Below are 13922 nucleotides of genomic sequence, written 5' to 3'. Positions count from 1 at the left end.
GTCCTAATGTCACAATAACCAGGGCACCAATACTACTTAAGAAGACAATGTCAGATTTTAGTTTGTGTGCATCTCTTTTGGAAAATAAGTAGTGAACCACTCTGGCTGAATGAAAAGATTTAAGAGGTTATATGATCCAATGCCTCTTACACAATTTGGAAATCTGCTATTTTTAGTTGCTAGAGTTTAATATTAATTTGCATTAGGAAGTACATAAACAGAAACAACTAAGCTGGCATAAGTAGCCTGAGAGTATAGAAATCCACTAGAAAATATCTTTTAGTGGTTAGAATACTCAAATCCAGCAAAACAGTTAGTTGATCCTCTCCTCAAAAGGAAATAATTCAGGAAGACAGGGTTGATTTACGAGGTGAAGTTGTCTCGTGTAGCAGTCTTTGTAGCACAGGATATTGAAGAAACTTTATCCTGGACATGGTCTTAGCCAGAAATTAAGATGAGATCTCACACTTGAGGTATTAAAATAAACTCATAAGCAGCGGAAGTCAACAGGACCAAACAGGGAATACTCTGAGCTTGAAAAGAGGTTAGGGCTATATCAAATACGCCAGTAGTGAAAATAAGAGTGTTGCTTTAAAAAAAATAAAATCCCTACCGCTGAGCCTTGCAAAACTTTAGACAATTCTAGGGATGGTTTTGCATTGTTTAAAACAAACAAAAACCCACATACATTGTACAGCAGAATTCAAACCACAGAATTTTTTGCAAAGATATTTGATCTGACATAATTCTCTGAGTTACTAAAGCAGTGGTTGTAGAAAACCTGGTTAATATTATTTAGAATTTTCCCAATAGCTTTGAGTAAAGTTAAGCATTCACAAAATGAGAGACAAAATGTTGTCTTGGATGAAAAACTGATTGAGATGGGAAACAATATTAGGATGAAATGATCAGTTAGCATTTTAGTTAAAAGCTAATCTAGGTGCAGAAGGCATTTCAGTGTACTAGGGCCTAGAGGATCAGTGTGTTCGTGAGTTGTGTTTAGGTTTTAGTTGTATATCAGGCTATATGTAAAATGAACCATTGCATTCAAACTTAGTTTGTAATGTCCAAATCGTGGTAGATAAATAACCATAGCAGGGAAACTGCCATTGACTGATGCAAAGTAGCGTACATTCAAGAAGAAAATTTGAATTACTTATACATCTGGGTTTCAAATTAAATACATCTGCTCAGGAAAGAAACTTAGCAAATAATTTTCAAAGGCCCAGTGAAGATTTCTGTTCCTTCCATAACAAAGACGTAAATTATGTTAAACACAGGACTAAAATGAAGAATAATATGGAGATTATAATAATCCCCTTGTGTAGATCAATGATAGAGTCTTCTAAGGAATATTATATGTTATGTGGATCCAACATACACCTGTAAAGTGACAAATGTGAGAAAATGAAAGGATGGAGAGGAGTACAATACAAATGATCAAAAGCCTAAAAAAATGTCCCATTAAGTCAAATAAAGGGGGAAAATATGACTGCTTATGCCAGAGAGAACAGGAATGAAGACATGAGTACAATCTATTATGTACATGAGGCAATGAATTGTAAATAAAAACTGTAAAAAGTAGAGCAAATAGAAGTTTTCCACCTGACTAGTTCTTAAAGAAATAAAGGGATATTAGATGAACTCAAGGTCTGACATTCAGGACTGAGAAAAGATAGCTCATTTTGGTGTGCATCTCATTGAAACACAGGGTATTAAAACAAAATCATTCAGAGATACTAGAATTTATATTATTTATAATTCCTCCATCAAGTGAGATATGTTTGTTGCTGTGCTTATTCTTGAGAAAATAATACTGGTACTGGAGGGCTGGCAGGAAGAAGGTAGTGTAATTCAGAGAGCTTTTTCTAATTTAGAGAGCTAGCAAAGTTTCATTAGCCATTTTTATTGCTAACTTTTTAAGTTTTGTCCTCTGTGGGAGGGTTTTAAACCTGCTCAAGGTCACATATTTTTCTAGTTCTGGTAACACAATCTATTTTCATCTAAGTTTTTTGTCAAAGGACTGCATCAGTCTTTCTTAAGTTACTTAACACTGCTCTGTGTGGGGACTTCTAACTATGTAGCTGAGAAGTTAGTGACATCTCATGGTAAGCATGGAAAATTACAGGTGATTTGTGGTAAGTTTTTGGCAATTGTAATTTAAGGAACATTGCAAAACTTTTCTAGGCCAAAATTCTTTTTTAATATGCTTGTACATACATCTCACATTTAATTCTCCAGTGTTCATTGTTTATCTAGAGACTAACTCAAGAATTTCTAAGCCTGAAATGCTGATACTTGGCAGTTAGCATCTGAAGTCCAAATGTTGTAGTGTGTAGTACCTATATATTTGTCACTTACAAAACAATTGTATAATATTATTGTCTCTCCTGGTTTTACTTCTTTTAGGTACAAAGTCAGCTACAGAGTATGCTAATGGTGGTTACGATATTGTGTCACCTGCTCCATCAGTATACTTGGGCACATTTCAAATTTTGCATCTCCTGGAAGATCTAAAGATGGCATTGGAAATGCTAGAGGATCCTCAAGAGAAAGAAGCATTGCGAAATCAGATTCCAGGGGCCACAGCAGTGTGTATACGGGAGTGGTTTGAAGAGAATCTGGTGAGTAATTACAGCTTTTCCATTTTGTTTGCAAACAGCATTGGTTCAAGTATTTTGATACTTCGGTTATTTTTATAATAACTGAAATCTGCATACTTAGAGAGCTGCAGGGGATGCTGAGCAATCGTAGAAAGCTGAGGATACTACTGCTTTATGGGCTGATTACTAAAGCAATGCAGATGTAGGAATATAAGAAGTTTGTCCTTGGTGAGAGAAACGATAGTAAAAAAATTAACTAACAAAAAAGTTACCTTTTCTGTGGGGTTTTTTTTGTGTGGTTTGGTTGGTCCTTTGCTGGAGATAATGAACAAGTATATAACTAATTATAAAACTTTTCATTTTTAAACCACCAATTTGGAATATGGTGGCTTTGTCTGTTGAAGGGACAAATTCAAATTGGTTGATTCTCCTATCCTTTTCCACTATATTTCATTTATGTTAACTGTTGGTATTATCAATCTCCAAAATATATTGTATACCAGGCAGTGGTGGTAAACGCAGGAAAGCTCCAGCTTCTGAATGTGAGATATTCATGTTGGGATATATGGGGAATAAACATTTAACTATATTGGAAAAGTTTGAGGCTTACCAGGTGAGGAGCAGATCTTCAGACAGACCTTAAAAGAAGAGACCCATTGGACGTAAAGGATGAGAAACAGCAGGTCCTGCTAGAACACTACTCTTCACCAAGCCTGTCACTGCAAATGAATGGTGGTTTCCTAATGAGTAAAAGCTACCTATCACTTTCTGAACTTCAGAGAAGTTCTCTAGATGTATCAAATTTCTTCTGGCTTTATCAGTGCATGTACTTTCATGTAATTCTGTCTGTAGCTTCTGGTTCAGTGTTTATCATCTGCTATAGCTGCCTTGTGCCTACTGTAACCCAATGTTGGAAAGGCAGCTGCTTTTGTTTGAACTTGTCAACTGCTTGGTTTGTTGGCATTCTCCACAGAGCACAGGTCTATGGCTGGAACGTCCTGTTTGGGACCATATGAGAGAAAGGAATGAGAATCTGATACCAGTTTTGAAAGCAAAAGATGGAGGCAATGTTTAATTAGATTTTGAGTCCATATCCTCAGGACAGCTCTTACTGAATTCCTGCCTTAGCAGAAATTTTAATGCTTTTTCAAAGCTTTGCAACAGCTAAAGATATTTTAAATGCTGGAAGACACAAATTTTCAGAGCTGTTCGCAGTAAAGTTGGCTCTGAACCACCAAGTTGAAGAGTTTGAATCTAGTGGTCTGGCTTTTGGCCCCTCTGTTGCAGAAATATTAATTAAGCTAGCTTTCCAGTTCTGCAAGGTAGGTAACACTTGATGTTTTGACTCCTTATATTAATCTATGTATGTGTAGCTCTGCTTTTTCATGGGAAACCAGCCAAAACAGAAGCCAGAGTTCCCTCTTAGAGTTGCAGTTTACTGATGTCCTAAAAGCCTTGTCTAGTGTATCAAGTGTAGTATTCACCTGATAAAGCTATTGGACAGTCTGGATTCAGAACCAACCTAATGCAGCCCCAAAAACTCCCTGAGGCAGAGTATGGCTATCCCAGCTACTTCTATTTGTGCCACACAGCAGTATTTGGGATTGCAGGTTAGAGGGTAGAAAGTCACTGAACCTTCTTTGTATTGTTTGTTTGTATTGGTGTATCATCTAGAAACTAGAGCTCAATTGTACTAGGATGGGAAAGATAAATTCTGCAGGAAATTGCCCATTGGCCTTAAATTCAAGTAGGTTTGCAGCTTTGGTAATTGCCACATAGTGTGCTGAACTACACCTAGTGTTTAAATAAGTAAGACTGCAGATTTTAGCCTTTTGGTCAGCTTTGAGACACATTGGCTCATTACTGGAGAGTCAGGAAGTTTCTGTGATGATTATAGATACTACAGCTGGTCTTAGTAGAGTTTTACCTTCCTTCAATACCAATTTATCAGACATGAAATATCAACAAGCTGTGTTTTGTGGTTTGTTCAATATTTATTTATTTTAAACAATTGTAACTGTTAACATTTAGTCTGTCTGCTCTAGGTGTGAATACCAAAGATGTGGGAAAATTTAGATATGCCTAGAGTGTGAAAGCTTTAGACATCATGTTTCATACCTGATACTGCCTTGCTTACTTTCTCTTTTGAAAGCATCTGCTTTATTCTTTTTTTATGGAACCATTGGTGGTGATTTGGTATTTCAGTGATTTGCTGGAGTTACATTTTGTGCTTATCCTCTACAGTCCTCTTAGGAAGAGGCACACCATGTGTGGAACTAAAGGTGTGTTTTTGAAAAGGCTCCTTTTCGTATTTCTGTGGTCTGGGATCTGTAAACATACCAGGTTCTTGACATTACGGTATAACTGGGCACAGTAACTGTGCTGCCACTGCTTTGAGATAGAGGAAATAGGTTTCATAATGTTAGCGCTGAATTTAGAAATATTATTACTATGTATCATAGAATGAGGATTTAACAGTTGTTGTAACTGCACAAATTTTTGACAAAGCTAAAATGGAATAAAGCATCAGTACTTATAGACTTTTAACTAATTAAGAACCGCATTAAAAATTTTTGCCTCAAAGTGAATGTCTAGAGTGTTCTACATGTTTTGCAATTGTAAATTCTTTGGCCTTAAAAACAGAACAAAAATACCTGGGGATTATCATAGAGAATTCATATAAAATAGTTTTGTGTATCATTTCAATGCTTCTTGTTAAATATTTTAGTATTGCTAGTGACCACATGACATACCACAAAGCAGGTAGTAATTTCAGCATTAAAAATTAACTGCTGCAGTAACAGCTGACTGTTTGACTCTCTGAGCTATGAGAGAATGTATTTAGCTAGTTTCATTTCATAACTCCAAACGAACTTCTACACTGTTAATTCTTTCTTTCTTTTTTATTCTATACATCTTTATGGAACTCTTTTCTGAGTAAAGAGGAACCCTAGTGTTCTTACAATGGTCCTAAAATGATTTTAAGCATGAGTAAAAGCCTCATTTCCAGGACTGCAAAACATGATCTTCCTTCCAGTGGAACATTCATATTTAAAAGCAAGCCACTTCTCCACGTAGCATTATATACTGACCCTTAAAATGCTGATTTTTGAAAACTCATTAGTATTTTCCTGATTATGTTTTTTTCTCCGAAGCCTAATTCTAAAAATCTTTCTAAATGTTCTAAATTTGGGGAAACAGGAAGGGGAGAAGAGCAGGAGAAATACTAAAGCAATGTGTGGTAGAGGCAATTTGTTAAAATAATGTGATTTGCCTTATGAAATATGCTGTGCTTTGTCTCGTTTCATGTTCTGTGTTTTTTGCAGTGGTAAAACCAGACATTTTAGCAGAAATAGGATATATTTCTTAGATATATTTCTTTGTTGCCATTTGCTCATGATTAATGTTCAGAAGAGCTTGTTTCCACTGTGTGTTAAAACCAAGGAATTTTTCTCCCCAGTGTCTTCACAGGGACTTGGATTAAAACAGTAAACCCCAGTTTGGAATTCTGACTTGGTGGAGTTTGTGAAGTTTTGAAATTACTTCAAAGTTTTATTTTAAGCATGTGTTAAAGTGCTCTGCTGAAACATAATCAGTGGTCTCTTTATTTCACTTTTGTCTAAGATTCATTTTACAGAGTTATCTGTCCAGAACAGATGCAGAAAATGACTGCAATACAGGGCACTTCAATATACTTGAAAAGAGGCTTTTATTGAAATATCAGTAGAATTTTTCAGCAACAGCTGAGCGGGAAGAGAATACATTCTGAGCAATGCCAGTTAAAGCCAGTATATTTATCTGCTGGTAGATTTGACTGTGGGACTCAACTGTTGAGAGTCACGATGGAGCTATATATAGCTGAATCTTCCCATTGCCAAGTGGTATTAACACATGTTAAATTGAAAATGCACCAGTAGAGCCTGCTTGGGACAGTGTAGAAAAGCCGTCATTCCATAAGCATTCGTGTTTATTTTTGCCAACTTGAAACATTAGATGGATATGTTTTCTGAGCAGTAGTCTGTTGAAAGTTGTGTGACCCCGTCCTCTGCTGTGCTTCAGCTCCTTTTCAATGAGTTGATGATGCAAGGAAGCCCTGAACTGGAAGATCTGGTCCTCTCAGACTTCTCCAAACATGTTAGAGCAATTCACAGCACACAAGAAACAGCAGTGTCCGTTATATGTGCAGCTATTTATGAATACTAGAGAGTGCCTTGGAGCTAGTGGAAAGGGGGTGTACACAGCTTGCATGGTATTTTTCTAAACCAGGCCTAATTTTTTTTTTTTTAATGTTCTGTGGTTGCTTTGTCTGGGAATCAACCCTATCATCTCTGACCATGACTGCTCCCTGTAGTAGCTGTCAGCTGAGGTAGGAAAGTCCTCTCTGCACGAAGAACTAATAGAAGTTTAAAATAGCTTTGCAGTGAGTAGGGCTGATTTAGATCTCTCTCTTAAAATGACATGGTGAGTTAGCTTTTGGCATTTTCTTTCACCCTTGTAATGGTCAGTAATGCTTAACAGAGCCACCTTTAAACTACAATGACCAGAAGTGATTAAAGAGAATTGTGTTACGGCCTTAAGCTTAGAGTACTCATGGAAGAAAGGTGGTACTCCTGTTATAATAGCAGGGCCTGTATATGTTAAGTTTTCCAAGATTTCAAGGTAGTCTACTGACATACTGTTTAGCCCTTGGGGGTATCCTCACCTGCGTGGGCTATCCACACCTTGGTTCTGTCAGAGGACTACACTATAGGAAGCCATGATTGCATACAGAAATTGCATGTTAGCCTTCAAAAGCTTTAATAAGATTTATTTGGTTCTGTTTATCTAAGACTCAGCTGTTGGCTTCAGTGCCTGCCTTTGCACTAAGTGGCTGAATATCACATTAGTTCATCTTTCCTTTTGTGTCTGATGTTATACGTGGTGTCCCTTTTTCATTTCACATTACGATCTGTCATTAAAATTTCCAGCTGCATTGTTTTTCACTGATTTAAATTCAATACACTGATTAATTTAACAAACATTAATGTATAATTTCTGCTTTTTTAAGTGTAGCTAGATAAAAGATCAAAAAATGTTTTCCACAAAATAATTAACAGAGGGATTGGTAAGAGATAATTATTTCATTAAACAATGGTGCTAACAGATAAGGTATAAAGGTAATAGTCCTGTAAAGAAGCTGAGGGCAAAATTTTCTTTTTAAAGGTCCTGTATTGATCTGGAGGTACTACTTGAATATTAGAGGAAGGGCATAAGTTTAAAGTATTTCTGTATACAACCTTTATTCAGATTTCACAGAATTTGGGTAGGTTGACCTGTCTCATTTGCTAAACATTATCAGTTATGACAAACATAGAAATAATATAATTCACAACAAAATTATTTCATTTTCTTTTGGAATAGTATGCTAATACTAGTGGTAGACAGGCCTGTATTTAGCTAAAATGCAACTAAATATTTTTTCAGGTTTTATGATCTTTCAAAAATGGAAACAAATTATACTTATTTTAGTCATCTTATACAACATGTTGGCATGCTGCTCTTCTTCATAAGTAGAAAAGTGCTTTATTTTCCTGAAATGATGAAATGCTTAAGAAGAAAATAATCAGTATTTGTATATTCCTTATCAGAAATAAGGACTGGTAAAGTCTGCAGCTTATTCTGTTTTGTTTTGGGTTTTTTTTACAATTTTTTCCATTCTGAAATTTAAAAGAAAAAATCCGATGTGTGTCATACTGAGCAGAGGCAAAATGTTACCCGGTAATGTCATTGATGTATGTATATTTGGTAAATATCCTGTTCCAAATGTTTCATATACTGGTTTACTGCATATGTAGTAATTTCAGCAGTGCTTTGAAACCTTTCAGACTTAAAACTAAACCTGAATTATTGTAATATGTTGTGTGGTAGAATGTAAATTTATTTCTTTAAATATTTTCTTTACATATCAGTGCACTCTTTTCTTGCCTATAGCAACTGCGGAGGAATGTTCACTGTGATTTTGTTGTTCAGTTTAGTGGAAAACTTTTAGTTTTTACGCAAAAACATAGTACTCAAGTTTCTTACAATCTACATTTTCCTCTAAATAAGTTTCATGCAAAAAGTTATGGTTCTTCTGGAACCTGGGCTGGAGAAAGTATTCCAGCATATGGCAAGGAATTTTTGACGCTGCCAAGAATGTGCAAATGTCTATGAATGAATTAATAAACAGTAACTTCATCTAAGTATTGGTAATACATTCTTTATGCAAACAAAGGGAAGAGAGCTAGTTACTTCTTGAGTAAAGATGTCAGCACCTGTTTGAAGTATTACCTCCCCTCCAGACAGGCAGAAAGGGTGAGGGTGCTGGCTTGGAACTAATGGCCATCTAAGTCTGATTATATCTGAAATACAGATTTTAATCAAAAAATGGAGCCATTAGGATTGAGTGCATTTTATGCTGGGAAAGGATTATTTGTTCATGTAACATTTCTAGTCTGTTTCCCAGGAGACTTGTTTACTGTTTTTAAATGATCACAAGTAAAGCAAATGTGCTCCTATCCAGAATGCAGGGTTGTGGTTTTTTTTTCCTTTTGTTCCAAGAGTTTCATCTTTCTCTGTCACTTAGGCACTATCAGTGAGTCATGATAAAGACTCTAGGATAAATTATCTTTCTGGAAATGTTTCATCTAGATTCCTGAAGCTATTCCTCACCACATAAAAAGGATTTCTTCCTGCATTATCTTTTGCACAAATGGCCTGAATTTCTTTTTGCACAAGTATTCCTGTGCAGGCGTATTCTCATATTCTCTCTCTTCACTCTGAAGCTCTTGTGTTTTTCTGCACCATGACAGGTGTGTGAATTCGCGTGCTGAGGAAATTTTTCCTTTAAAAAATTTGGTCCTAATCCCTTTGTTTCCAAAGCAGCCCAAATACTAGCATTGGCAAGAGCACAGAGTAGTGGATGTAGGAAAAGCTGATACTAATTCTTGGGAATGAGTAAATTTTTGTTGCATGTCCGTACTCAGCTGGACACTCCTGATGAGACTGGGTAGATGCATAGTTGGTCATTTCAGTTCTTGGCCTGAAAGACCAAGTGTGTGTTATTTTAGTGTTTTCAGAGGCTGATAGGTTTTGACACCAAAATGACCTAGAAGTTATTGCTGAAAAGGGAGAGAGGTGCTATGCTCCAGGGACCTGGACCTGATGGAGGCTGAATACCTTCTGCTCTGCTTCCTATTCCCTTGTCCTCTAACCCCCCAGGAAATTCAGTGCTAATACAAGAATGCTATTGACAGTTTGCATTTATGCTGCTCTAAAAATCTAAAATGTGTTTTAGCACAAACTTAATGGAATAAAAAGTAAAATGGCTAAAATAACAGTCACAAATACAATTTTATAATGTTCATAGGGCCTCAGATGAGGTACCTCAGAGAGGTACACTGGTGGAAAAGCCAAACAGCTGTGCTTCCACAGCAGTGTTGGTACGAGAAGAGGGAATACACCAGACAGGCAGATTGCCCTTCTCCCACAGTTCTAAGAGGGTTTGTGGATGTTTTCTTGCCTCTTCATAGGTCTGGAATGGAGGGACATGAGAAGTGTAACTGATAGTTTAAAGCATTCTGTTACTTTCAGTTTCAAAGCTGTTACAGCATGTCTGTTTACCATTTGAAACAGATTTAAAATCCTAATGGGTTTTCATACAGCTTGTGGAGTATATAAACTTTGTTAATTTTAATGCCCTATGTTGCATTTGTATTGCCATAATGTGTGTTTTCAGTTATTTTTGGAGACGCGCTGGAGAAAATAAACAGGGAAGGGAGTAATAGCTAGATCATTCTCTCACCATGGGGTAACACTTGAGGGTGGCGGTACTGCAGTGATAGTGGGGGATTTTTGTTTGGTCTTTAATTCTCCATTGAACTAGAAGTTAGTGCTCAGTGAAGAACTACGCACAAACACAGATTTCCTAAAAATAAGAAAAAAAATACAGTGGTAACCTTATGAAGCAATCCCCAGACTGCAACATATTTTTCGTATTTTCACACTGCCCAGAGAAACTAACCTGCTTTTCTAGTGAAATGGAAAGGTATTCTAAGCAAATCTTAGTCAATTGATTTGAATTCAGTTGGTGTCTGAAACTTTTTCAGGCCAAAGCTCAAGCAGGATGTAAAGTTCAGCATGCAGGTGACAGGCTACAAGTGAACATGTGACTGTCTGGAATGTGTGTTGTCAACATTCGTGGCTGATAAGATGCAGAAAATTCAGACATGTTTACCTTTTAATCAGGAAGAATGACTGTAACAGAATCTAGAGGCCTTTGCATGAAATCCGGGACAAATGACAAGGCAAAAATAAGGTATGTTTGTCATTTTAAATACATTTAAGAAGAGAAATGGAAACTCACCTAGCTACAGATGCAGGCACTAATAAGTGGAGTAATGTAGTTTTCCTGTATTTTTTTTTTTAAGTGAAAATCAAACCCAAAATTATTAAGAGATGATGTGTGGTGAAATGTTTTAAGGGAGGTATGTTTCCCCTTTCCCTAAAGCCTGTGTTTTGAAATGGATGAAATGTGGAACTTGAGGCTCTGTAGTGGTGGTGCTGTGGAATATGTAATACTTTGAGATAAAGTTTGATGTATTTGCTGTTTGCCATAATTAGATAACTCGTTTTCTGGGAAAAAAATGCCTTAAGCTGTAGTGAGTTCATGTTTTAATGTAAAGAGAACCCCTATTCAGTCTTCAGTTTGTTAGCCGTGGCAGATGCTGTCATGCATAGAGAAATGTACTTTATTAAGTGCATCTTAATTTTTATGATTTTTTTAAAACAAATGGACCATTGGCAATGTACTAAGGCTTTTGCCTGATGGTGTGAGCTATGCAAGGAATAGCTGCTCTCATCAACTTTAAGATAGCATAAAAACTTACACAACCAGCATAGAATAAGTATGTTCTATGTACAGATCAACCCAGGTCCTCTTCAGATTTGTCTTGTGGCATGGTTCAGTTTTGGAAACTGACAGTTCTTTTATCACATTTACCAGTTGTTTTAGGTATCCTAGCATCTTTAGAAGACTTACACTGCTAACTTTTTAGAAACCTTTCATATTTTTCTTGTCACATGACTGTAAGTACCAACAGGTAATAAATATATGAAAAAAGATAGAAGTCCAGGTTTATATCCTTCTAAAATTCTAAAAAGAGATCTGTCAGGTCAAAAGGATCAAGAATGGTTAAAATAATAAAATCCCACATCCCTTGCAGGAAACTCCTTCATGTTATCTGTGACTTCCACTGTTTGGAATGTGGGTAGATGGCTAAGTGAGGCACGTCCCTGGAAGAACTGCTTTTCACAGCGTTACACAGCTTCAGACTGAGTTCTTTGTATATATCATTAGTATGACAGGCAACTTTGACACTGGCTCTTCCAAACTGCTGTTTTACTTCGCCTTAAGTGCAGGAGTGAGTTTGGCTGTAGAAACTGAAGAAAATGGGGAGATAAGTAAATGTTCTGACATAATCACAAAAATCCCATGGGGACAGCTGCCTTTTGGACTTAATAGGCATTGCCCAAGCAGTTGTCCTTGTGTATAGAAGGATCAGTTGCCCAGTTTAAGGCCAAAGCCACTTTTAACTACTGGGAGATGCAACACTGGAAACTGGAGTTTATTGTGAAAAATTAGAACTTTATCATAACTACTGTGTGGAGGCACTAGAGGACACTGCAGTAACAGGCAACACTTTCAAACTTCTCTTCTTGCCAGAGCATTGCTTTGCATATGGGTTTATCCTGGTGTTGCAAGTTTGAAAAGTTGCCATGCTATGAGGCTTTTTTTTTTCGGGAGCAGACAAAAATCTTAGAAGGGTATCATCATCGTCTGTTAAGATGGAAAATTGCCTCTTTGGCAATAGCAGTATTTATGGGATAATTAACATATCCACAGGATCGTCGTTGAATTCCTCCTCTTTTATAATGTCTTTTGAGAGGACAGGCAAGTAATTCAAAGAGCAGAACTTATTTTTAGGTTTAGTCTGAGCCTGAAATAAACTGAGAAGGCTGAGTAGTGTTACGATAAACAGGGAGTAAAACAGAGACAGGAAATAAGGGGTCTTTGGTAACGAGTTCCAGCCACTCTTGAAACAGAAAGCCAGAGAAGGAATTACTTTAAAATAGTTTCCCAGTGACAGCTTAATAATTTTTAGCTTGTTATTCAACATTAAAAGGGAACAGATTCTGCAGATTTATACTATTCTTGAGAGGTCTTTTTTTAAAGATCATTTAACAAGTTGTATTTTTGAAGTTTTTCGAGTTACATTGTTCTTGTTGCTAACTGATCTGCTGTTTAAAAAAACCAGATGTTTGGGGGAGAGTCCGAAGTTTATACAGTTGTGCGTTATATATACATCTGTGAGAAGCATTTGGGATAAGACTGTGGGACAGAGGCAGAAGATTTAGCTTAAAATGTGAACACGCATTCAGAATTTTAGAAGTTGAAGGTTGAAAGGGGAAGAAGTTGCAGCTATATCCTGTAGAACAAAGCGGTGTGCTTGCTTCCAAAAGTTTCTTTTAACCCTGGGAATGTGACTGCTGAGATGGGCCCAAAGCATGGATGGTGAGATTGATATTTACAAGCACTTCACGTGGCTAAAGAGGGTAAGTGATTTGCTGGGGGTTGTTTTCTCTTTGTAAATGGACTTTAGCAACTCTCAGTCAGAATTTTCAGCTTTGCAAAAGGAAATGTATTGAGTGCCTCAGACAAAATATTGTTACGTTTCTTCATGAGAAAGGAATTAAAGTCGTTTCTTCATGTAGGAGGAGGAGGCTTGGGGGGGGGGGGAGAATCAGCTGTCTTTGTCTTTAAAAATGAAACTCTAGGATCAAACTTTGAACAAATGGCAATAGATTCTAGCAAGTGCTTGTGCTTTACTGCAATTGTAATGCAACAAAGCAAATCCTGCATGGGAATGTATGGCAAAAAAAGGAGAATATGTTGTGTACCATGTGTTCTTTAAAATGAAAAATTACTTATGCTAGTTCTTCACTTAATTCTTCATCAGGATAACTGTATGAGATCTTTCAGGATGCCTTTGTTTTGGATTAAAATGGTGGTACTTTTTTCCTGTGCATGTTACTCTGATAAAAGCATGTTTTTTTAAAAAGACAATGCTATTAAAAGCCAAATTTTGTGATGAACTGTCTGAACATGAATTAACTGCATGAGATTTTTTTTTTTCTTCATATAAAAGAAAGAAAAAGTAGGTTTGTGCAGTTGTCTCATCACCTTGGAAAAATCACTTTGTTTTTGTCAGCTTTAAGATTTTGTTAGGTTCAAAGTATTTA

General features: G+C 36.5%; 1 protein-coding gene across 1 annotated transcript in view; it reads left to right on the top strand.

Moving 5' to 3' along the window:
- The window catches only part of PPFIBP2 (PPFIA binding protein 2), an 82872-nt gene that overhangs the window by 12875 nt on the left and 56075 nt on the right, over positions 1–13922 (top strand). The window contains exon 2 of the mRNA XM_035891251.1: positions 2410–2624. Within this exon, the coding sequence (XP_035747144.1) occupies positions 2410–2624 (215 nt within the window). The remainder of the gene's footprint in view (positions 1–2409; positions 2625–13922) is intronic.

This window comes from Egretta garzetta, unplaced genomic scaffold (genome assembly GCF_000687185.1).
Source record: "Egretta garzetta isolate BGI_Z169 unplaced genomic scaffold, ASM68718v1 scaffold573, whole genome shotgun sequence".
NCBI lineage: Eukaryota > Metazoa > Chordata > Aves > Pelecaniformes > Ardeidae > Egretta > Egretta garzetta.
This window is presented reverse-complemented; position numbering and strand designations above follow the sequence as displayed.